The 26916-nt window shown below is 38.4% G+C and overlaps 1 protein-coding gene across 1 annotated transcript in view; it reads left to right on the top strand.

Annotated features, from left to right (window-relative positions):
* Nucleotides 1-26916, top strand: part of LOC117304750 — a 143951-nt gene that overhangs the window by 94879 nt on the left and 22156 nt on the right. The window contains exons 32-48 of the mRNA XM_033789353.1: nucleotides 926-1189; nucleotides 2054-2362; nucleotides 3296-3472; nucleotides 5429-5731; nucleotides 14423-14932; nucleotides 16194-16214; nucleotides 17153-17319; nucleotides 17922-18023; nucleotides 18317-18449; nucleotides 19632-19865; nucleotides 20717-20851; nucleotides 21797-21841; nucleotides 22046-22206; nucleotides 23328-23414; nucleotides 24867-24999; nucleotides 25388-25545; nucleotides 26505-26730. Of these exons, the coding sequence (XP_033645244.1) occupies nucleotides 926-1189; nucleotides 2054-2362; nucleotides 3296-3472; nucleotides 5429-5731; nucleotides 14423-14932; nucleotides 16194-16214; nucleotides 17153-17319; nucleotides 17922-18023; nucleotides 18317-18449; nucleotides 19632-19865; nucleotides 20717-20851; nucleotides 21797-21841; nucleotides 22046-22206; nucleotides 23328-23414; nucleotides 24867-24999; nucleotides 25388-25545; nucleotides 26505-26730 (3165 nt within the window). The remainder of the gene's footprint in view (nucleotides 1-925; nucleotides 1190-2053; nucleotides 2363-3295; nucleotides 3473-5428; nucleotides 5732-14422; nucleotides 14933-16193; nucleotides 16215-17152; nucleotides 17320-17921; nucleotides 18024-18316; nucleotides 18450-19631; nucleotides 19866-20716; nucleotides 20852-21796; nucleotides 21842-22045; nucleotides 22207-23327; nucleotides 23415-24866; nucleotides 25000-25387; nucleotides 25546-26504; nucleotides 26731-26916) is intronic.

Here is a 26916-nt window from a genome sequence, read left to right as displayed (position 1 = left end):
ATTTTAATTTTTACCCCACTCATTTGTCTCCATTTGGGGTTTTCCTCCCACAATTTAATCAAAGTATTATAGAATGTTATTGTATTAACTTTGCACTGTTTTTTTTCTAGATTGTTGACGTAAATTTTGCATCTGTTTATGAAATATTAAGTTTGACAACACTTGTTTGTCTTTACTTGGGGTTTTTCTCCCACAACTGAAATCAAAATATTAAAGAATGTTAATGAATTAACTTTGCACTTTTGTTTTAGATTGTTGAAGTCACTTTTGCATCTGTTAATGAAATTTTAAATTTTACTCCACTTATAATAATAATAATGTTTGTTTCCATTTGGGTTTTTTTCCCACAACTTAATCAAAATATAAAAGAATGTTAATGTTTTAACTTTGCACTTTTTGTATAGATTGTAGCTATATTTTTTTGCATCTGTGTGAAATATCCACTGTTTCTCCAATTGAGGCATGTCACTATTGTCTTCTCATAAGTTATCTCGGGCCATTAGACACAAAGCAATAAGCCATTTGCGAGTTAGACTTGAATATTGTCTGGTATACTGACGTGCTTGATCACAAGTTACCAGTTAAAGTTGAATTCCTCAGACTATCGAAACAGTTGCCATGTCATACGTTTAGGATCAAGCTTTTGCGTAGTTATGTAAGAGACGGTGAACACCCATACACAGTTCTGAATGGATGTGTATGGAACTATGGTACCAGGGTCTGCTCATCTGGAGGTTGCTATGCAAAAGCTTGCCCGAACCATTTGACATAGCAACTGTCTCTATAGTCTGTGGACGTCAAATGTAAGCGGTACATTGTGACATTGAACCAGATGTTGTTCAAATCTAACTCGCAAATGGCTTATTGTCAATGTGAATAATTTGATTTGTAGTCCCAGCAATAACTATTATTAATATTTTCACAGAATCTGAGAGCAACCAGCCTCGAGACCCTGCAGCCACTAGTACAACAGACACCATCGATGTAACTTGGAGTAAGCCAGAAGGCACAGTAACTGCTTACCGTGTCGTCTGCCTTCCTGAAGACGCCATAGAAGTTAAGATTGAGGACGGAGGTACGACAACAGCGAAGTTTGAAGGACTCACCCCGGGTTGTCAGTATGGCTTTGAGATCTATGCATTCAATGGAGACACTGAGAGTGAGAAGACAACACTGACACAAACGACAAGTACGTACTAATAATATTAATAGTTTTTATGTAGCGCTTTGCACACCCAAACGCAGTCTCAATGTGCTTCCAGCATTATTACCCCTTTTAATAGATGTTAAATTTGCATCGGGGATAAAGAATATTAATTTTTTTTGGTTTTTACCCATATACATCGATGTGTGTAGCACTGTATACTCAGTACTTTCCCGAGTCCTGTGAAAAAAAATCACAGGCATTTTAGTCGGGTGGGATTCGAACCCACGACCTTTGCAATTCTAGAGCAGTGTCATACCAACTAGACCACCAAGATTGCCCGGTAGCTAGAGGCAGTTCGAATCCTATGTTTTTAGAAAAGAAAAAAAAGAGAAAAAAAAATATATTATTATCCCTGCTCACTGGACCATTTAGTTAATTCCTAATAACCATCTCAGCTCCTTGGGGAGTATACAGCCTGTGCTGCCAAATATGTAGCACACTAATCTAAACCAATCACAAGAACCATCTCTGCCCTCACAGGTACCCATTAACCCCTGGGTGCAGTGAAACAATTATAGTTAAGTGTCTGTCATGAGTGATACTTGAACCCACACTCTGCTGAACAGAAACACCAGAGCTTGAGTTCGGTGCTCTTATCCGCTCGACCACGCCACCCCACATAATATACACATACTGGCAATAAGGTCACTAGTGCACGTCTATGCACCTAAGGACTTTGAGTGACCAAATGGGACCCTTTTTCCTGAATCCGAAGGCCGAGGTAAAAATGCCCCTCTTCTGGTCACTCACAGGACAAAGAGGGGATAGACCTGCCCTAGTGTCCCAATTTTTTTTCACAACCATATAATAATTGATTTGTTGTGGTTTGCATTTCATTTCTGACAGAACCTAATGCAGTAGTCGATCCCAACATTGAGTCTAGCACGACAGATGTCATCAATTTGACGTGGACTAAACCAGAAGGGGAAATGACTGGTTATCGTGTTGACTACCAACCAATTAAAGACAGCAAAGATGCATCAGGTGATGACCAAGACAAACCTGAAGATGGTGGACAAGATGACGTTGCTGATGAGAAAGACAAACCAAGAAATGAGGAGGAGAAGGCTGATGTTTTGAATGAACCAAGCGAAGACAACGCCAAGCAGATTAGTGTAGACAAGGATACAAAGAAACAGGACAAACTAGAGGATGGTGAGATTTCAAAAGTTAACGCTGCAAATTTCCATCTATTAAATTGTTGCAGTACCCCTCTGCCAAAAAATAGGATTGAAACTGCCTCTAGCTACTGGGCAATATCAGTGGTCTATGTATATTTGGTTTGCGGTAACGCCATGTGTGTATCTGTGCCAGGTAGAGTTGCAACTCTACCTGGCAAGTAGATCCGCAAACTCTACCTGGCAAGTAGATACACACATGGTGTTACCGCAAACCAAATATACATTGATACCTCACCATGCAATGCCTCAAATCCTATATCAGTGGTCTAGTTGCTAAGACACTGCTCTACATGCCAAGTCGTGGGTTCGAATCCTACCCGAGTTATACAATGTATGCCTGTGAGTTTTTCACAGAGCTCGGAAAAGTATTGGTGATGAGTAAAACCAAAATATAATATTCTTTGTCCCCTATGTGAATTTCAATCTATTAAAACATTCAACCTGTTAGTAAAATATGTATCAAGTTAAAGTGAATAACTAAAAAATTTGTAATGCAATTCGATCTAAAGTACAAAAATATTATATAATATTTAACAGACAGTTAGTTGTTAGTTGTATCATGATGCAACTTGCTCTCTAATCCTACCCTTTCATGTCTCCCTGCATTTTTGTCGAACAATACATTTACCACTTTTATGGTCCAGTTACCCATCCTTTCATTCTAAACATCCTTTGTCCTCGCCACTTCACTCCTATTGGTTCATAGCCACCAATATTGTTTCTGAAATAGAAACTTTGATTGGCTGTTGTTTTCCCGCTTCTTTCTGGATCCTTTCCTTAATCCCTTTCCCCCCTCTCTTTTTCTATAAATGGATTTGTATTTGTTTGTACTTGTTTTATGCCTCTGAAGAAGGTCCGTATTGGATCGAAAGCTAAGGCCATCTGCCCTATTCATTATATTTAACAGACGGTGACAAACAAGGGAGTGATGATAATGCTGAATTGAAGAGTACATCTATCGATGGCGGTGAAACGACCAAAGCAGAGATTACAGGCTTAGTACCAGGGCAGTGTTATGAATTCTACATCGTTACGATTAGTGGGGAAGAAGGAAGTGAACCGGTAACCATCAAAGGCACTACAAGTAAGTACAGATTCTAGCTAAGCCGTTATCATGAAGGTTGTTGACTTTGATATGATAACATTTATAGTAATTAAAGGTTTTAAGGGCACTGGACAACTTTGATAATTGTCAAAGACCAGTATTCTCACTTTGTGATGATCCCAACATATGCACAGCGTAACAAATTTGTGAAAATATTTACTCAATTGGTCATCAAGGTTGCAAGATAATAATGAAAGAAAAAAAAACACTCTTGTTGCACAAATTTGTGTGCTTTCAGATGCCTAATAAAAGGCTTCAGGCCTGAAGTATTTTAACAGATTTCTCAACAACTATGTTACTTCAGAGGGAGCTGTTTCTCACAAGGTTTTATACTATCAACATATCTCCATCACTTGTTACCGAGTAAGTTTTGATGCTATCATTTTGAGTAATTACTTTAATGTCCAGTGCCTTTAATGTGAATACCCATGATTACTAAAAGTGTTCTTTAGTTTGACAACTGTGATTTGCAATGTCTTTATTTAGCTACATGTATATTAATCAAAATAATTTGAAGTGCTGTAGTTTATATAGCCATACTGGATTATTATATGATGCTTTTTTTCCACTTTAATGCTGTTGTCTTGTTGACAGGCTCTTTGGATCATGAGCAATGGATTAACTTTAAAGGCAGTGGACACTATTGGTAATTAGTCAAAGTAATTATTAGCATTAAACCTTACTTGGTGACGAGTAATGGGGAGAGGTTGATGGTATAAAACATTGTGAGAAATGGCTCCCTCTGAAGTGCCATAGTTTTTGAGAAAGAAGTAATTTTCCACGAATTTGATTTCGAGACCTCAGATTTAGAACTTGAGGTCTCGAAATCAACCATCTAAACGCACACAACTTCGTGTGACAAGGGTGTTTTTTTCTTTCATTATTATCTCGCAAGTTGGATGACCGATTGAGCTCAAATTTTCACATGTTCGTTATTTTATGCATATGTTGAGATACACCAACTGTGAAGGCTAGTCTTTGACAATTACCAATAGTGTCCACTGCCTTTAATATAAACAAAACATTTGGAGCTTTTTGCATTGTACTGTCACAAATTTGTTGCGAGCGTTTTTATGTTTTTCTAAATAACTATTTGATATTTCATTCTTTTTATGTAATACATTCCTGTTGCTTTTATTATATTTTTACTGTGACTGTTTTTTGTGAACTTTACATTCGGCTTTTAGTCGCTGTTTTACAGTATTTAATTAATAATAATATCTACATTGAACCCAAGTCTCGACACTCCTGGGGTGACGGGTCTTTTTCTTCAGCCGCGCCACACATCTGGAACTCTCTACCATTTAATCTTCGATCTTGTGTTTGTACCGCAAAATTCAAGTCTCTTCTGAAAACTTATCTTATGTCGCAGGTTTTCAATGACTAATTTTGTTGTGTCTGTTTTTCTTTGTGTTGTGTTTTGTTTTTGTTTTGTTTTTGGTTTTACTGCGCCTTGAACACCCAGCAGGGTGGATATGTGCGCATTACAAGTCTTATTATTATTATTATTATTATTATTAAGTTTTTGCAGTGTGTGGTATGAAAACATACTCTGGTCAGACCGCTCTGCATGGTCATCAACACACACTAGTGGATATCGGCAGGTTGTACACGAGCTTGGTGCAGTGAAACAATTATAGTTAAGTGTCTGTCATGAGTGATACTTGAACCCACACTCTGCTGAACAGAAACACCAGAGCTTGAGTTCGGTGCTCTTAATTATCCGCTCAACCACGACACCCCACATAATATACATGTACACAGACTGGCAATAAGGTCACTAGTGCACGTCTACGCACCTAAGGGACTTTGAGTGACCAAAAGAGGGACCCTTTTTCCTGAGTCCAAAGGCCGAGTTAAAAATGGTGAAGACATTTCTTATTTGCTCTACTAGTATAACGCTCAATTATTTTGATTTCCCTTCTACTCCGTTAGTACCAGGAAAGGTCATCGACCCACAAATCATGACAGCACCTGACTCTATAACCATCACATGGTCCCCACCAGAGGGGACACAAACTGGTTACAAGGTGGCTTGTACACCCCTCTCAACGGAAATGGAAGAGCCCTCTGTAGATACAAGCAGTGGTTTTATTAAGACAACGGATTCAAGCTGTAGGGAGGTCATGGCGGAGGGGCTGGAGCCCGATACTGAATATAAGATTGAGATTTGGGCTCTAAGCGGCGATATGGAAGGGGAGAAGTTAACAGAGATGGCTAAAACAATGACTACAGATAGTGAGTTAAATTGCCGCCATTTAACACAACTGCAGTGATCCGCACTTGTCCCTTGTCTTGTTGATTGACAGTTTTTAAATAAATTGTCACCGATGCCACGGAGTAGCACAGAAGTCAGAGATATGAGTGAAAAGTAGCAATCGGAGAAAATGTTTAACCTTTTTAAAAACAAGCTTTCCTGCAAAATTTCAGGATATTTTCATCGAGTTTTTTTGTATACAGTGGAGACTTGATGCTTTGAACTTCAATTGACAGTGCTTTTTGTGCTCTTCATCCTCAATTAGTAGGCAATAAAGTAAGAAAGATGCGTTCTACATGTACTTCATGACGTCCATAAAAGCTGAAAAAAAAACTAATGTGCTACTTCATGGCGGCGTTGACGAATTGATTCAACGGTAGTAAATTTGAGTTGCATCAAACATGCATCCCAGTTGCTGTTGATGCAACTTATGAATCTCAATTGAAACAAATCTAACAAAATAGCAGAAAGTAAGAATGTTCAGAGTGACCATTTGGTGATCACACATCACTGAAAAAGATGATGATGATGTGATTTTAATGGTTTAAAATTTGCTTCTATGTGTTGCTTGAAACGCATACACACTCTACGCTCATTGTGATGTGACTTTGTTTTGACAAAGTGCTTCACATTTTTTTTTTTCCCTTAAAGGGTATGGGTACTTTTTGTAACACAAAACACAATGTCCACAGATTGACATTAAACTTACACAATTTGAAGATAATGTTAGTAGAAAGCTTACTTTAAAATATTAGCTGCTGAGGAGCTGTAGTTGTTGAGAAATGAGTGAAACAATGTAATGAAAATACGTTTTTTACATGCTAAAATAATTTTTGTCTCATGATCACTGAGACGAAAATTATTTTCATGTCATTTGTTTACTCATTTCTCAAAAACTACAGCACCTCAGCACGTACTTTTTTCAGGGAAGCTTTCTACTATCATTATCTTCAAACTGTAAGTTTAATGTCAATCTGTGGACATTGTGTTTTTTTCCTACAAAAAGTACATAGACCCTGTACATGAGCCGGTCTTTAAAGAGTAAATCATCAGAATGGAGAAGAAAATGGTAGCACTTACATTGTACAGTCAAGCTGCACTTAAAGTCAAGCTGCACTCAGGTGTCTTAGTGACGTTACGCTGTGGAACAAATGGCAGTCTTGTTGTTGTGTCAGAGTCACTCGAGTCTGTGTTTAAGATGTCCAGCGGTTCTTCTTCTACTGTCTTCATTTCTCGCACAACAAGTGAACACTTTGGTTTCAAGTCACGTACTCTTCGGTTTTAACTCACTTGCAATCGTCTGATATTATTGATGTATCAATGTATGTGAATGTCACCAAATTGTAAACAACACTATATTTGTGTAAACAACAGTATACTTTCATGCTGTGACTTACACATTGACTCCAGAAAAGTGTAAAAAAAGGTTTTGTTTCTTGATGAACTTTGTAAAAACATTAAATATTCAAATAGCAATGCACCTTGCAGCACATCTTCTTGCCGTGTTCAACACTTCTTACTATTTTTTTTTCTGTAGTTACTTTTCTGAACTTAACTACAAACCATTTTTCTCAGAACCAATCCCAGTACAGGAGGCGACAGTAGAAGCTAAAGATAGCTCACTGACTATCAACTGGTCAACACCAGAGGGCGCTATACACACTGCATACAAGATTACATGCAGGCAGAAAGAGACGTCCGAGGAAGAAGCAGAACTTAGATTTGTAAACAGTCAAAAGACCATGGTTACGTTTTCTGGTTTGACCCCGGAAACTGAATATGAAATAGAGATATATGCAGTGAATGGTAAAGCGGAGAGTACGGGGTTGATGAAATCTGTATCCACTACTGCAGTGACCGAGGTGACTGATGGGGAGGAGGTTTTGAAGCCTGAACCAGTAGAATCGGAATGTGAGTGGTGTGAGAATGCTACACAACACACCCTTAATATTACTGATACTATTTTTCTCCATTTTCTCCTGAAAACAGGCAGAATATACTGTTCGAAATGTCGAGACCGACCAAACTGGCTCTTTTCAGAGCCAACCCTCCCTCAAATGAGATTTATTACATGGTTACACTCGCAAGTTTACTATTTATTTATAGTTTATTCTTATTCTTCACATCATGCTTCAAATATTGCTGATATAGTTTTGACTTGGACTAATTCATCTCTCATAATTTGAATTGTATTCAAATTCCTCTCATACTTTCACAATTAAATTAATCAGAAGGAGGATTGTTGACATCTTGTGGTAGAGCATGATTTCCAATTTTTTTGGCTGTACTAATCCCTCAAACTTCTTGCTAACCTACTGACGATACTTGATGGAACATGATGATACAATGTGGTTACCAATTTGCCCTTTAGCTCTCAGTCCAGTCCTTGATGCTTCAGCTGAAAGTTCACACGACTCCATCCTCATATCCTGGAAGATTCCGGAAGGGTCTGTGACTGGCTTTAAAGTCGCCTGCAAACATTCAGACACAGACCTAACCCTTATGAAGATACTGGACGCGACTAAGACTAAGGCGACATTTACAGGGTTGAATGAAGACTCGGAGTACGCACTAGAGGTGTGTGCAGTCAACGGCACTGTGGAAAGCGAAGCTGTCGTCTTAGTTTCCAAGACCTTGGAAACTGAAGAGAAGAACGACAAAACGGAAGAAATCACAAGTGAGTTTGTGCAAGGAGGAGATGTCGTCGTAGACTGAGGAGTAGAAACAATGGTCGAGATCGGATGAGATATTTAAATCTAAACACTAATCCGAATAAAAGAAAGACACTTAACAAGTCAGTCAATCACAACTTTGTCTAAGAGCAAACGCACGTCTTTATGGACCATTGCCTACAAGTTTTGCTTCTAAAATGGATCCCTCTGCAGTGTCATATTTATTTTCATCTTGATATAACTTTACGGATTGTATTCTTTAAACTGATCGCTCTTGAGTGATAATGTCTTTTACTTTTATAACCTTAAACCATGACAAATCAAACCATCTTACTTTCAAAAATAAATGAATCAATTCATTAATGACAATTCAAGTCATTGTTCTATCTCTCTCTATTTTATGAAATCAATTCTTCTTCTTCCATATAAGTACTGACTCAATGATATAAGCAAAAAATGTACTGCGTAAGCGCGCATGCGTTGGCTCACAAATGACGACACATGAAGGCATTCATTTACAGTGCAATGAAAAAGGAAAGGGAAAAAAAACTGAAAACAAAAACATGGGTGTATTTACATCAGCTGGTTAACCCTCAGAGCTGCCTAATTTGCCATTATTGCATTGTTTGAAAAACTAAAAAACTAATCAATTTGTTATTCAAAAGAAGAATGAAAATTTCCCACAAACTTTCCTCTGACTCTCTTTTCTTGATTTCCTTTTGAAACTATTGCCTACGTTCGGATAGAGCCCAATCCAGTGTTAGAAGCCACTGTCAGCGAGACGACAGACTCTAGTATTAGGGTCTCATGGACGAAGCCTGACGGTCACCTAACAGGCTTCTGTGTACACTGCAAGCAGACGCAGTCCGACTACGTAGAATCTAGAATCCTACATGATAAAACAAACATCAGAGTGTCTGGCCTCCTAGAAGGAACCGACTACATCATCGAGATTGTTACTGTGAATAGGAACATAGAAAGTGACGTCGTAACGTTGCCTGCAACCACACTCTCTGCGTCTCTACCGATACCGGATGATAGTGAGTCGTGGAAAACTACACTGCACTGTTTGCTGTGATTAAATACCATTCATTCATTTATATTAACAGCTTTTTCAACATAGCACCAGGACTCTGGAATTCAGTTCCTGAAGGCCTCAGACAAATAAAGCCTGGTTCATACTTCTTGCGAATGCGAAGCGATTTTTGACGTCACAGGTTTTTTTTTTGCTGCAAATGTTTGAACTCGGTTTAACTGCAAATTATTTGGTGCGAATTTGTGTCGTCAAAATTCGTCTGCCATTCGCATTTAAATGTAGGAAGTATGAACCAGGCTTTATGCACAACATCACCCTCTTTCAGCAGAAACTTAAAACACACTTGTTCATGCTTGCTTTCCCTAAAGTTTGACAATACTTTAACTTAACTTCTACTAGATCGTCACCTTTGAATGGTTTGCAGGAAAGTACGCCTTACAAAATTTCTCTTGAAGACATTCAAAGCATACTGATTGAAATGTTGAGTAACAAAATAGTACTCTTATTTATATGAAAAATTAGATTCTTATAAGAATCTAATTTTTCATACTAACTCTTATAATGTATATACAATACTTTTAATAGCTTAGTGTCTGAATGACATTATAGAAATTGAAAAATGCAAACATCTACTATTTATTTAACAACGTCAAGAATAAGGATAAAGAATATGATGTTGTTACTGATCAGTTTGTTTTATTTTCAGCCACTGCAATTATTTATGATATTTTTGTAAAGGATGCAGTGAGTTTTGTTGTGCACGGATTCTATTCACACACAAAAAGGTTTCTGTTCATGATGAATTGTGTAAAAAATATAGTTGAAAATTATTGTTGGTTTTTGAAAACGATTGTTGATTTTGTTCATGATTTTATTTGTGATTTGGACAGGAACATATAAGTACGACAAATTATGCACTTTTTGTACTGAGTGGCTTTCCACAGTGAATATCTTTACCTAACTCCTAACCACTGCCTATACATAATAGTAGAGATAATTAATCAAGGCACCAGACTAATTTCCCTTTCAGCCTCAGTTTGACAACACTGATTTGAATGACTGAAGAATGAGATACCCACCATGATTGTTAAATCACACCTCGTCTTAATCCTTCTACTCACACACTCAATTTTCAAAGGCACTTGACACCTTTGCTTTTTCTCAAAGACCAGTCTTCTCACTTAGGGTGCGTTCGTTTAGCTTCCCTGGGTTGACCCCGGTGTGTGGCGTTTTTTTTTTCCCCAGAACAAACGTGGGTAATTATCTGCACACGTTCGTCCTGGGAAAAAAAAAACGCCACACACCGGGGTCAACCCAGGGAAGCTAAACGAACGCACCCTTAGTGTATCCCAACATTATAAATAAAATAACAAACCTGTGGAAATTTTGACTCAATTGGTCATTGAAGTTGCAAGGGAATAATGAAACAAAAAATACCCTTGTTGCACAAATTTGTGTGCTTTCATATGCCTAAAAAGGCTTCAGGCCTGACCTCTTTCTCAAAAACTACGATACTTCAGATGGAGTCGTTTCTCATAATGTTTTTAGACTCTCAACATCTCTCCATTGCTGTAAAGTCTTTACGCCAACAGCTGTTTTTGAGTAATTACCAATAGTGTCCAGCCGTCGATTTCACCAAACTCTTCCTAACTTAGGAATAATCTTAGGACTTAGGATGAGTCCCAGCCGTGAGTTGTAGCATGCAGACCTTAAGATTTATCCTAAGTTAGGACGAGTTACTCGTCCTAACTTGAGATAGGATTAATCCTAGCGTTTCGTGAAATCGGCTGCAGGGCCTTCAACATATCTATCTTCATTTTCAGAGCCAAAATGTGTGATAAATAGCAAGATAGAACCCTTAGAGAAAGCGTTAACATTATCATGGGAAAAGCCAAAGGATGGTCCCGTGACTGGCTACTCAATCTCCCTAGATAATCCCCTCCAACCTGACCCGGAGATTAGAATCTTAAGCCATGATAAGATTAGTGTCACTTTCAGTAATCTGGATGATGATTCTGTCTACGTCGCTAAGATTCTTACTCTCAGTGGAAATGAGGAAAGTGACGAAGTTGTCGTGGAGGGAAGAACGCTTCAAACATCGCAGCAAGAAAGTGAGTCAAAGTCTGCTGGCATAACCAACCAAACCAGCCCAACTCTCCCATAACAAGTCACTTTATTTTATTTTATTACACACAGTTATTTTCACCAATTGTACAGATACATGTATGTGAAACAATTCTGTCTTATGTCTTTGACTTGAGCAACTCTTGCAGGAGCTATATATCTTTTATTAACGCTCATTATGTAACTTGGCTTTCTCTCTTGGCTCCACTACTCGTCCTCACCTCTCTTTTTGTTTATGCTTCTAGCTGGTCCTAATTTTGTCACTATTTCTTAAGACACTTAACCAATGCTGCTTCCTCCTTTAAAAAGAAGCCACTATTACTATTATTATATAGAAACATGTAGTTCCCACATGATGTAAATCGGCCATCTTTACGGGCAATTTGGAATACATACAATGTAGCCATGTGTTTTGCGTGAGAACGGCGTGCAGCACGCGCAGATTTCACAAAACTCGTTGCCTGATTGGTTAGTAAGCAGCGTGGTTGCGTTACCAAACTGAGCGCTTGACGCGCCTGCAAGCTTAAATGCAGTTTGCCCGTAAAGATGGCGTCTATTGCAACTTGTCTATTGACGTACTGTACACTGAGCAGTAGTTTTGATTACAATTCTAGAACCACAACCACAGCCAGCTGTTGATGCTAGCTGTCAGCCATCTTCAGACACGCTGAAAGTGACATGGACGAAACCTGAAGGACCAGTGACCGGTTATAAGGTCGCGTTATCTCCACAAGATCACGACGAAGACGTAGAAATCCGAATCCTGGACGCTGATAAGACGTCGGTAGAGTTTGGCTCGTTGAGAGCGGGGACTATGTACATAGCCAAGATTCTAACCCTAGACTCGCAAACTGAGAGTGACGTAGTGCAGATTGAGGGAGAGACTACAGATGTACAGAGTGAGTGGTTTGAGAGACGGTGCTGTGAGCTGAGTGACCAAGCCTAGTTTCAGACTGCTGTTAAAAAAAACATTGTTTTTAGATTGATTAGAAGTGTGTTCTAACCTATGTCTTGTTTTGATATTAAGCAACAAATATGTGAACATTTATATATCTTAAATGTGATTGTAAGTTTTACTGTACTAATTTGCACTTTTTTTTCAGCAGAGTTTTAGATTGATTAGAAGTGTGTATTAACCCATGTTTTATTTTGATACTAAGCAAAAATATGTGAACATTTATATGCCTTAAATGTGATTGTAAGTTTAACTACTAATTTTCACTTTTGTCCATTTTTTCAGCAGAGTTTAGAGTGTGTAATATCCCATGTTTTATTTTGATACTAAGCAATATGTGACCATTTATATATCTTAAATGCGATTGTAAGTTTTACTACTAATTTGCACTTTTGTCCTTTTTTTCAACAGAGTTTAAAATAAGAAGTGTGTGTTTAACCCATGTTTTATTTTGATACTAAGCAATATGTGACCATTTATATATCTTAAATGCGATTGTAAGTTTTACTACTAATTTGCACTTTTGTCCTTTTTTCAGCAGAGTTTAAAATAAGAAGTGTGTGTTAACCCATGTTTTATTTTGATACTTAGCAATATGTGACCATTTATATATCTTAAATGCGATTGTAAGTTTTACTACTAATTTGCACTTTTGTCCTTTTTTTCAACAGAGTTTAAAATAAGAAGTGTGTGTTTAACCCATGTTTTATTTTGATACTAAGCAATATGTGACCATTTATATATCTTAAATGCGATTGTAAGTTTTACTACTAATTTGCACTTTTGTCCTTTTTCCAGCAGAGTTTAAAATTAGAAGTGTTTATTAACTCATGTTTTATTTTGATACTAAGCAATATGTGACCATTTATATATCTTAAATGCGATTGTAAGTTTTACTACTAATTTGCACTTTTGTCCTTTTTTTCAACAGAGTTTAAAATAAGAAGTGTGTGTTTAACCCATGTTTTATTTTGATACTAAGCAATATGTGACCATTTATATATCTTAAATGCGATTGTAAGTTTTACTACTAATTTGCACTTTTGTCCTTTTTTTCAACAGAGTTTAAAATAAGAAGTGTGTGTTTAACCCATGTTTTATTTTGATACTAAGCAATATGTGACCATTTATATATCTTAAATGCGATTGTAAGTTTTACTACTAATTTGCACTTTTGTCCTTTTTTCAGCAGAGTTTAAAATAAGAAGTGTGTGTTAACCCATGTTTTATTTTGATACTTAGCAATATGTGACCATTTATATATCTTAAATGCGATTGTAAGTTTTACTACTAATTTGCACTTTTGTCCATTTTTTCAGCAGAGTTTAAAGTGTGTAATATCCCATGTTTTTTTTTTTATACTAAGCAATATTTATATGTGACCATTAATATATCTTAAATGTGATTGTAAGTTTTACTACTAATTTGCACGTCAATGTTGTATCTTTTTATTAACACTTGAATTGTATTATTGCACGGCAATTAGAAGCACTGGACACCTTTGGTAATTATCAAAGACCAGTTTTCTCACTTGATGTATCCCAACATATGCACAAAATAACAAACCTGTGGAAATTTGGACTCAATTGGTCATCAGAGTTGCAAAAGAAGAATGAAAGAAAAAAAACACCCTTGTTGCACAAATATGTGTGCTTTCAGGTGCCTAAAAAAGGGGTTCAGGCCGGGTCTTTCGTTATTCGAGTGAGATGACCAATTGAGTCCAAGTTTTCTCAGATTTGTTTTTTTTATGCATACGTTGGTATACACCAAGTGAGAATACTGGTCTTTGACAATTACCAAAGGTGTCCAGTGCCTTCAAACTTTTTTGCATTTACCATCTTATTTGGAAACAGTTATTTCATCAGAGTAAACCAATTCTTTTCAGAGCCGCTGTCGGTGGTTGACCCAAAGACAGAGAGTACAACAGACACGGTCACCGTCCATTGGACATTCCCAGATGGTCAGTATACAGGCTTCCGCGTTGTATGCATACAGAAAGAGGAAGAATCTGTATCAGAAGCAGCTAAGCCGGCCGAGGATGAAAACCCGACTGAGGAGGAAAACCCAACTGAGGATGAAAACCCGACTAAGGAGGAAAACCCAACTAAGGATGAAAACTCAACCAATAACAATAAAGACCAGGGAGAAAGTAACGACAAGAAATCAGATCCTGGTAACCATGGCGATGAGACATCAGAAACTAACCCACAGCAGCCTACTGATGAGCAAAAAGATGCACCCCAAGAGGGCAGCAAACACATCATTGAAGAGAAGAAAGTTGCTGTGAGTGAAGTGGAGTTTACGGGACTACTACAAAAGACCACGTACTGCTTTGAGATTTACACTACATGTGGTGAAATGGAGAGTGAAGTTGCTACAGTGGAAGAAACAACAAGTATGTATCCTGAACTCATGAATCAAAAAGATTTTAAAATGTGGTTGGGAAAGTCCACTTGTTTCAGGCCTTACAGAAATGTCTTCAGAAATTTCTTAGTAAATATTAAATTAGAAAACAATTTACCAATGATAAATGTCATGCTTTTATCTGAATTCAGACTTTTTATGTCTGCATTGCAAGGTAAAAACAAACGGCCTTCTTTTTCCCACATAAATGGAAATCCTGTTGTTTGATCTACTTCTCTAGTGCTGAGGACACTGTTTCTAAAAGCCATGTTAAAGGGTATATTTTTATGTACTTTTTCCTAACAAAAAACACAATGTCCACAGATTTACATTAAACTTACACAGTTTGAAGATTTTGATAGAAAGCTTTCCTTGAATTTTTACTTACTGAGGTGCTGTAGTTTTTGAGAAATGAGTAAAAGTAATAATTTTCGTCTCAGTTTTAGCATGTAAAAACGTATTAATCAGTTATGCTATGGTTTTGGTATAATATCATAACTGGTTAAGGGGATTTTACATGCTAAAATAATTTTAGCATGAGACCAAAATTATTTTGTGACTTGTTTGACTCGTTTCTCAAAAACTACAAAACCTTAGTTAGTAATATTTGAAGGGAAGCTTTCCACTATCATTATCTTCAAACCCTGTAAGTTGGCATTTTGAAAAAGTACCTGAATCCTTTAAATATTAACACTAGGGATAGCTAAAAGAAGTAAATTCCATCATTTCAAGTATCCGCTCAAGAAACTTCCATCCTAAATTCAAGCTTTTTTTTTTAGTCGGCAGTGCCTTCACCCCTGATGAAGATAAATATATTCGCCTTTAAGGGAAGGTACACGTTTGGTAATTACTTAAAACAAATATTAACTTAAAAACTGACTTGGTAACAAGCATTAGAGAGCTGTTGATAGAATAAAACATTGTGAGAAACGGCTCCCTCTGATCATTTTCTTGCAACTTCGATGACCAATTTAGCTCAAATTTTCACAGGCCTGTTGTTTTATGTTTATGTTGGGATACACCAAGTGAGAAGACTGGTCTTTGACAATTACCAATAGTGTACCTTCCCTTTAATTTTTGCACACGTTTTTAATGAGGTTAGTTCTCCTACATGTATGAAGTTTCTTTACACACAATAAAACAAAATATTGAAAAGAAAAGATCAAAACATAAGTAGTAAACAGTCTTTCCATTTTTGAAATTTCTATTTTTCCGTCTATGCTCATAACTTGTTAATCTTATTCTAATTTCAGAAAAAGCTGTGTTACCAACTCGTAAGTATTTGTAATTTTTTTACCTTCAGTATCAAATGTCCAAATAGGATAATTTAATATATTTTTAGGGTTTTTTAAAGGCAGTGGACACTACTCAAAATAATTATTAGTACAAAACCTTATACTTGGTAACGAGTAATGGGGAGAGGTTGGTAGTATAAAACATTGTGAGAAACGGCTCCCTCTGAAGTGGAGTAGTTTTCGAGAACAAAGTAATTTTTTACGAGTTTGATTTCGAGACCTCAAGTTTAGAACTTGAGGTCTCGAAATCAACCATCTAAACGCACACAATTTCGTGTGACAAGGGTGTTTTTTCTGTCATTATTATCTCGCAACTTCGACGACCAATTGAGCTCAAATTTTCACAGGTTTGTTATTTCATGCATATGTTGAGATACACCAAGTGAGAAGACTGGTCTTTGACAATTACCAATGGTGTCCACTGCCTTTAAAGAGACTGATATATATCAATATGCATTGTTGTAAGTGATTATTAAGGGAATAGAAAAAGTGGCGACCTAGCAAGGTTTTAAACAGCCGTTTAAGAACGAGTCAATACTCTTTTATTACCATTCGTAAATGCCCTTTTGTTCAAAAGCACAACAAAAATGAAACAATGTAAAGACTATCTGTTTCTTTGGCGAATTTTCAACTTGTTTGTAAAAAATTCTGTTTGGTGCACGTTGTTTTGTTATTTAGCGCATACAAACGGATTATGCCCTGGTACTAATACATGTAGCTATATATTGCGTTCCACGTAAGTAAATTGGCGTTAATGAGCTTGCACAAATAACATGCAAAGCCGGCTATGTCTTTATCAACTGTTTAACGCCCCCATGTGACATGCTCTCCACCAATAGGAATAGCGGAACTGTCTGGAGTATTTATGAATTACATATAAAACAAACTAAAAAATGAATGATTGGTTGATATTGCAGAAGGTGAATGGAAGGTTTGGATCACAACTGATGAGGATTCTAAACCAGCAAACAATAGCAAAGTTCATCTCGTTGTATATGGAGACAAAGGAAAAACAGATTCTATTGTTCTTGACAAAGAGGACCAAGATAACTTCTATCAACCTGGTAACACTGACCAATTTGATGTAAGTCGAGGTGCTGTATTGAACTGACGATGTTGATTGTATATCATGATTGTAAAGGGTGCCACGGCCAATGGTTAAGAGCATCAAATTCAAGTTCTGGTTGTTCATTCATCGGATCGTGGGTTGGAATCCTGGTGGGTTGGAATTTGTGTCCATGAGCAAGATTCTTGACTATAATTGCTTCTCTTCACCAAGGGGTGTAAATGGGTACCTGCGAGGGTAGGTTTCAATGTTTTTAACCTACTGTAATTATGTGCATTATTGTACTTTTTATTCCCGAGAAAATGAAATAAATATAACTATAACTAGAGGTTGATTTTGTGTATTCAAAAAAAGCCAGAAGCGCCCATACGGCAGCTCAGGGCCGTATACTCCACAGGGAGATGAGAAAGATTAAAGGAATGTTATTGGCGCAATGACCAGGGCACTAATGTAAAGTGCATTGAGATGGTTATTGTGAAATGTGCTATACATGTATAAGAACTAGTTATTCTTATAACGTTGTACTGGTAATCTGCTTCTTGTAATGTAACGACCGTGAGATTGAAGACACGAACTCAAAATTTTAAATGATCTGTATTTAATTGTTGTTGTTGATTTAGGTTTCTGTTGGTGAGATTGGCGAGATCTACAAGATTCGGATTGGTCAGGATGATGAGGATGACAACCAAACCAACCAATGGGAAGGCTGGCATCTCAAACAGGTCGGTAGTCCTGACAATCTGGCAGTTTTGATGACTTTTTGCCACAAATATCGCAACAAATAATTCAGAAGAGAAGAGATGTGCTCAACTTTTGCGAAACATTCGCAGCTAAAACAGACCTGCCACTTCATTGCTTCTCATTCGCAAGAAGGCCGTGTCCGAATCAGCGGCTACAGCTGTGGCTAGACCATATGCTGATCTAGCCGTAGCTGTAGCCGAAGTTGCCATTTCGGACATGGCCTAAGAGATGTGTACCATATCATTTATGATGCGATGTTTTTAATATCAAACAGGTCAAGATGGTGGATCAGCATACAGAGGAAGAACTCGTCTTTGATTTTGATCGTTGGATGTCGAGAATTGACGATGATTTTGATATCGTACGTGAGCTGCCTGCAGTTAGAAAAGACAAAGAAATACTACCAGGTAAAACATGAACACAGTAATGTTTATTTTTGTGATTTAAGGCACTGAACACCGTTGGTAGTTGTCAAAGGCCAGTATTCTGACTTTGTGTACCCCAACGTACATGTATGCGTACAATAATAAATCTGTGAGAATTTGGACTCATCGGTCATCGAAGTTGCAAGAGAATAATGAAATGAAAAAAAAAACAACCTTAAGTTGCCATATTTGTGTGCTTTCAGATGCGTATAAAAGGCTTCAAGCCTGAACTATTGTAATCTTTGAGTGAGAAACTACCTCTTTCTCAAAAACTAAGTTACTTCAGAGGGAGCCGTTTCTCACAATGTTTTATACTACCAACAGCTAAGCCTTTTTGAGTAATTATCAATGGTGTCCAGTAGGTTTAACCATTAGACATTGAAGATGAATTTGTTCTCTATTTGAGTCATGGGTCAAACTTTTCATAGGGTCAGTATACATGTACAATCAATCAATCAATCAATCAATCAATCAGCCGCAAAGACAACATTGGTCCGTCGCGCTGACCTCCTATGTCCATGTTGAACAGCTTGGTTCCAGATAGCCTCTACCTCGCTCGGTCGACCCAGTTGAGCAATCCAGGGACTTCTTGGGCGACCTCTGGGCCTCGTCCAGCCGGTGGCTGGGGGTCGACCCTTCCAGGCATTTATAGCGATGTTGAGTGCCTTCTTGGCTGGGGTGTTATCATCCAGGCGCACAATGTGGCTGAAGAGGGCACGCTGCCGGCGAAGGATTAGAGAGGCTATCGAGGGGAGTTGTGTTGTGCCGATGATTTCGTTGTTGCTTATGAAGTCAAACCAGCGACTACCAAGGATGGATCTCTGACATCGTAGGTGGAATGCTTCTAGACGGCCAAAGTCGCATTTGAGGAGGGTCCAGGTCTATACATGTACAACAGCCAGGCAATAAAGTATTGGTATGCTTTTATATCATGTAGGTCCTTGTGGTTGGTAAGCAGTTTGCAACAGCTAACCCCCTAACAAAGATATTGACAAAATAGGGAAATTGCCAATATAGGGCTAGATAGCTCAGTTGGTAGAGCGCCGGCACGTTAATTCGGAGGTTGTTGGTTCGAATCCCACTCTAGTCAATTCTTTGTTCAACCCCACAAATCTAATTATTTTTTCTCTATTTTATTATTTATGTTATTTATTTTATCGACAGTCAACGTATATCACGTATCTGTGTCTACTGGTGATCATTGGGCAGCTTACACCGATGCCAAGATGTGGATTGTCGTCCACGGGGAGAGAGGTGATACAGGCAAGCGGAGACTCTACCACTCACTCAACCAGTCGTGTAGATTCATCAAGGGGCAGGTGGATGAGTTCAAAGTAGAAGCTGTGTGCCTTGGTGATGTGTCGAGGGTGGAGATTGGACATGATGGAATAGGCTATGGTGAGTAATGACTCAAGATTCTGCTTTATAACACACCTCTTGCAAGTTCTGGGGTGCGCAAACATTGTTTTTTACTTTGGAACGATTGGTGTTTACTACGCGTTGTCAATATGGCGGCGCCCTGAAATGAAGATGGCGACACCGTACAGAGTTTTTTAGTTGCCAACGTTCGCCAACAGTGGCGGCGCACAACTCGTTCCACTGGAAATTGTTGGCGAACTTGCGCATACGTTGCGAGTAGAACGCACCCCTGGTTGGCTGAAACACGGTCATGTGGGGTTAACTAGATTTGCACTACCGTAATCTAGACGCGCGTCAAGACATCGCGCGTGCATGTTTTGCGGGAAACGGTTTCCTGGAGCAGACAATAGACTACCAATTGTTGACTGGTTACTGCGCCCACTACAAAATTAAATCCGGGGAAACTAAATGCAGTCCTCTAATTGGTCGAATCGCTTCTGATTTAATGGACCCTTCCCATGAAATATGCTAATTACATTCATGCATGCGTACAGACCCTATTGGTTGGCAAACGCAATAGAGTTGTGCACTTAGCAGACGCACAATTGCGTCTGCGTCATGCAGCCGTTAGCCGTGTACAAAACAGCGCGATGTTCCCTCATTTTGCCAACCAAAATGTTAGTGCGCATGCGCAATGTGCAATTTACATATTTCATGGGAAGGGTCTATTAAAACAGTTGAGTAATCCCTGAAAAGTTTCTTTTCTTACTTCATATTTTAGACCAAGGTGTGTTATAAAACAATGGACTGGCATAATTCGGCCAATTATGCTCGGGCCTGTTAGTGACCAGAAGGATTGCATGACATTTTTTTTCTTTTTCTTTATTTAGGTGCTGGTATATTCATCAACTCAGTGACTGTACGAGAGAATGAGGGAGCCGATCAGGAATATCTCTTTGCTTGTAATAGTTGGCTGGATGATCATATGGAAGACAGACAAACACAAAGACAGTTGCAACTACTTGGTGAGTTACTAACACCCGGTTCATACAGGCGCGCCAGAGTCATGCCAAACCAAATAGATTAGGGGGGAGGCTCTAGGTCAACGCAAATAAATTTTGGTTTCAGACAGGTGAACTTAACATAACATTTACATAGTTCAGCTCATGACAAGATCGACGTCTGAAACCAAGGCCCTCCAGAGTCGTTCCGAACGACTGCAACAGTCGATCTTGCGACTTCTAGCGCGTCCAGTCGCTCCTAACTGTTTCAGACGTCAAACTTTTTATGTCCTTCATTCAGAATTTGGTTCAGCGCGATTCTGGAGCGCCTGTCTAAAACGAGTGTTACTCAAGTTGTGTATTTACATTTATTTTCCTGCCCAGTGGTCAGACTGCAGGACTTGCAATCACAAGGTTATGGGTTTGAATCCCACTAAGCTAACCGCTGATTTCACAATGACTAGAATAAGTATTGTCATCTAGTTACTGAATCATGATTTGTGCAACTCATAATCATAGACTTTAACCAATGGTTCGTATATATCCCCTCCTGGAGTCAGTTTTGTGGTTTGGTCTCTCAAGAACTGACTCCGCGGTAGTACAGTTAATTACAATCATATAAGCCAAAGTAGAAGTCCCAGCCTATTTCTATACCATCCGTCCAGGTAATAGTTAATAAGCAGGACCGTTCTTTTCAGAACTGAGAAGTCTCCTGAACACCCGAACACCCGAACAATCTACTCCGCGGTAGTAGAATTAAGCAAGACAGTTCTCTAAGAACAAACTCTACCTGGCAAGTAGATACGCACATGGTGTTACCGCAAACCAAATATATATAAACAGTGCTTATCATACAAGCGGCAAAATCAGATAATATTGAGCAACCATATATTTTGAAATCCTTGTGCACACAGAAAGAGACCAAAAAAACTGAACTTGTTTGTATGTCTGTGATGTCTTTCATTATAGGAGTTCGTCCAGTGAAGTCAGAAGCAAAGGATGAGCCTTCAGAAGGTAAGTCAATCCTTAAAGTTTGTGTTATTAACCTACATGTATGTATTTTACAGTTGTCACAACCTCAGTTCTACAGGTGAAGTCTTTTTAGAATATGCAAAGGGCAAAATGCTGGCTACTCTGGGAAATCAAACTTCACAGTTTGTTACCAAGGTATAACAATCATTATTGTTAAATACTGTCATTGTTAATATTTCATTATAGAAAAACCAGATAGGAAGTGGACAGTGGCGATCAAGACCAGTGCAGAAGAGAATGCTGGTACCACAGCCGTAGTGCATCTTACAGTATTTGGTGAGACGGACAAATCACGTCATCCACTGGAAGGCAAGGCTTTGGAAACAGACACAGAGCAAGAATTTGAGGTAAAGTTCTAAACTAGTTTTGGTGATACTTCATTCCCCACGGCTATTTTCCCAGGTCTAATTTGTAAGCAAGTAGTTGTGCTTTAATGGGGGTATTTAACTTTTGTAGGACAAAAAACATAATGTCCACAGATTTACACTAAACTTACACGTTTGAAGATAATGATAGTAGAAAGCTTCCCTGAAAATATTACGTGCTGAGGTGCTGTAGTTTTTGGGAAATGAGTAAAACAATGTCATGAAAATTATTTTAAGCATTTACAAACATTTTTTCATGACATTGTTTTACTCATTTCTCAAAAACTACAGCACCTTTTAGTAAGTAATACTTGAAGGGAAGCTTTCCACTATCATTATCTTCAAACCCTGTAAGTTTAATGTAAATCTATGGACATTTTGAAAAAGGTACCCAAATCCTTTAAGGCTGGGTCAAACCAAGCTAGTTCTCAAAACATCCAAACTCGTCCTAAAAGAAATCGTTATATGGGTTTGGTCTGCTTAGAACATAATAAAGCTTTGGCCTGACAGTGTCAGTTGTGTGACCCTAGTAAGTTGGATTTTGGTAATGATTAGGGTTTGTCTGTGAACGGGATGAACAGGCTACAAAATGTCTGTGTTCTTCCAAATGACACCCGACCGTACCTTGTCTAGCTAGTCAGCAGGCTCAAAGTTCTGGCGCACCTGTCCTAATCAAACCCGTCCGAGCCCTTCCATGAGGTTCGTAAACAGACCATAAAAAGTTGCTGCTATTCCACTCCGTTTGCACACAGTTTAGGCCAGTTCGGCTACATTTTTCAGAACGTAATGAAATTGAGATCGGTTTGATGGGAGCTTTACTCCAGAAAATCTGCTTATAAACCAAAAGTTTATTTTGTAAATATCTGAGAAGGTTTCACAATATGTTCAATAGATCTGTAATTTGGACAAAGTAGCAAACCTTTTTGCTTCGCTAATGGAATAGTCATTGTTATGAATTAGAAGTGGTGCTAACTGGCACTCTGTAAGCAGAAAATGTTGTCTGCTTACAGGTTTCATGAACATGGTGCCCGTTTCCTTGCAACCATGAAAGTGTTCCCATGTAACAAGATTGCATTTTTTTGAAATGGCTTAATTATTATCAGGTGGAGATTGACGACATCGGTGGGATTACTAAAATACGACTGGAACACGATAACTCTGGTGACAGTCCAGCTTGGCATGTCCAACATGTAAGTTGTTTACTTTTCATACTTTTGTACGGCACAAAACACAACATTTATTTTAACTTGATTTGTTAAAGTTTTAAAGTCACCTGGAAGTGGTATTTTTTCAAAATAAAGCTTTTGTCACTAATATATGTGTTTTGATGAGTGGAATGTGAATAAACAGTTAGCTAAGGTTTTAAAAAATCAGTTCTTATGTTATTTACAAATTTAAGAGTAGACCCCGACCCGAGAGGGCGCTGTTCGTGACGTCAATCGAGGCAGACTTTGCCTGTAATGCGTAGAGTAAACACAATTGCAAAGTACATGTACGGACCAAATCGTGAGTTTGTACGTTTTAAAAAAAAAAATTATGTTTTTTTCCGGCAATGCCGACCGGGTGTATTGCTGCTGAACGCAGAAAAACACTTTTTGAAATGTACCAACTCACGACTTGGACGTACATGTACTTTGCACGTGTGTTTACTATACGCATTGCAGGCAAAGTCTGCCTCGATTGACGTCACAAAAGGGGTAGGCGGAGTCAGCCCCCCAAACAACTTTATATATTTTTTTTAAACATATAAATCGTGACAAACAATTACTAAAAAAAATTGTTTTATTGTTCGTAAGCATATACTCTTATGTTTGAAAGAAAAAAAATTCTATTTCCAGGTGACTTTAAGAGCGTTCAGGCACACAAAGTTAAATCCGAATGAGTTAAACTGCTTAGAGGGTTTGGGTACTTTTTGTAGGACACAAAACACAAACGCCCACAGATTGACATCAAACATACACGGCTTAAAGATAATGATAGTAGAAAGCTTCCCTTAAAATATTACTTGCTGAGGTGATGCAGTTTTTGAGAAATGAGTAAAACAATTTCAATGAAAATAATTTTTGTCTCCAGTGAGACGAAAACTATTTAATCATGTACAACGGATTTACACGACTCTGTTACTCTGTGATTTTAAATTTTTTTAAAGGCACTGTACATGTTTGGTAAATTGTCAAAGACCAGTGTTCTTACTTGGTGTATCCCATCATAACCATAAAATAACAAGCCTGTGAAAATTTTGGCTCAATTGGTCATCGAAGATGCGAGAAAATTATGAAAGAAAAAACACCCTTGTTGGACGAATTTGTGTGCTTTCAGATAAAAAACAAAACTTCTAGCTAGAAGTCTTTTAATATTTTAGTGAGAAACTACCTCTTTCTTAAAAACTACGTTACTTCAGAGGGAGTCATTTCCCACAATGTTTTTTTTACTATCAACAGCTCTCCAATGCTCGTTGCCAAGTCAGTTTTTAAGTTAATATTTGTTTTGAGTAATTACCAAACGTGTACCTTCCCTTTAAAGGCATATACCACGTGTACATGTAGTCGACCCTTGTTCTTAATAAAACATCCCTACAATTTCCAACGACCAATTATCATGCCTCGTATATTTGACTGATGTTTTTCCTTCAATCAACCTAGGTGAGGCTGACGAATCCAAACCGACCTGAGTTACTGTTCAGAGTGAATGCTTGGCTATCGTCTGAGGAGGGTTCAAATCCAGCTACGATGAGAGAGGTAGCTGCCATCAGACCAGGAGTAGAACCTCTCCCAGGTATGCAATGGTCATAATTAGCAATAATGATAATAATAATAGAGTAATGCGCACATATCCACCCTGCCTGGTGTTCAAGTCACAGCAAACCAAAAACAATCGAAAGAAAACAGACACATCTAAATCAGTCCTTTGAAAACCTATGACACAAAATAAGTTTTCAGGAGAGATTTAACTTTGTGGTACAAAGACAAGATCTAAGATTAAGTGGTAGAGTTCCAGGTGCGTGGCGCAGCTGAAGAAAAAGACCTGTCAACCCAGGAGTGTCGATACTTTTTAAAGTCCTACCTGGGTGGACTTGCGCTTTAGTGGATCGAGGGGACTTCACTACCGCGGAGTGGGTTCTTAATTCCCTTTTGTTACACTTGTTTGTCTTGTCTTGATGTAGTGGTGCAATACACAGTACAAGTGTACATCAAGGAAGATGCAGAGAGTGCCTCCACCAACCCTAATCTACATGTCGCATTGACGGGAACATGTGGTGAAATGATGAAACATGAACTGACTAGAACATCTCAACCAGTCTCACAAGAAGGAAAAGTAATGGTAGGTGTTTGAGATGTTAGAATGAGTCAAGTCAAGGTAGTCATTTTGCCGCCAGCATTAGTTACAGACTTTAAGTGTTGTAACCGAGTCATTTTTTCTCAAGCCAAGTCAAGTCGCAAGTTATTTCTTCTTAAGTCAACTCGAGTCACAAGTCACTTTTGTCCAAGTCCAGTCAAGTCCCCACTCGATGCAACAACACTACGCTTGAAACACGTTCACAGCCTCTTTTCCAGCCTTCAGTGGGTACGTTCGATTCGCTTCGCTTCCCTGTGTCGACCCTAGTGCTCATTCGGGTGAGCCCCTGACAAGAGCTAAAGGAACGATCACACTCGCCCTCTTGTGGTGACATCATGCACCAGTCGGGGCAGCCCCAAGTGACCCGTTTCACAAGCAGGGCATTGGGGGCTGACCTGGGTGAGCCCCTGGAATGACGTCAAAGCTATTCGATTGTACCGGGGGCAGATTGGGGTCGACCTGGGGAAGCTAATCGAACGCATCCTATATGTTACTACTTCTGCACAAGCGTAATGATACACTCCTTCACAAAGGTGTGAAGGAATGGAAGAATACACTATTTCTTTGCGCAAACAAGTACATGTATACGCTGTGCTTTCACGTAGATTGGTGCACCCACATGTCTTCATATCCATGCAGATTTAACGTTTGGCCTTATAAAGACAAGGTGCAAGAGCATGCGCTTGAAAACATTGGGAAGCATAATTGCCGAAGACTTAATTTTGCCATATTTATTTTTTAAAAAAAATACCAAAGGTGTCCTGGGGTCGATTTCACAGAGAGTTAGGACTATGTCCTAACTTAGGACTAGAGGACGAGTCCTCGGATATACTTAAAGTAACTCGTCCTCCTAACTCGAGATAAGACTATTCTTAACTCTTTGTGAAATCCACTCCAGTGCCTTTAAGACAGATTTATTTGTCATCGAATTTTGTTCATTCCAGGTCGACACATTCCACTTTGACGCCGTGTCGGTCGGTCAACTCCACAAGGCCATTCTGACCATTAGCTCCGCTGAGAAACAAGATACATGGTTTGTAGAGAAACTCACTGTGCAAGAAGGTCGCTATGCCAAGACGAGATCTGTCTTTGCATCTAAGATGTGGTTTGGTAACGCTATCATCGGAGAAGATGGTAATACAGTGCTTGAAGCCGATCTACAACTAGAAGGTAAATTATTCTCATGTTTTATTGATCGGCACTAAAGAAGTCCCTTTCATTAGGAATACCCAGCTGTCCGACAAACACACCACCACTTGCGCATTTACCGCATCAATCAGTCAATCAATAACAATTTATAAAGGGCCTACATCAAAGGTGAAGTTAATTGTAATAATAATAATAAAAACCCGTTTT

Source organism: Asterias rubens, chromosome 21 (genome assembly GCF_902459465.1).
Source record: "Asterias rubens chromosome 21, eAstRub1.3, whole genome shotgun sequence".
Classification (NCBI taxonomy): Eukaryota; Metazoa; Echinodermata; class Asteroidea; order Forcipulatida; family Asteriidae; genus Asterias; species Asterias rubens.
The sequence above is the reverse complement of the archived record's forward strand: the minus strand, read 5'-3'. Positions and strand labels throughout refer to the sequence as shown.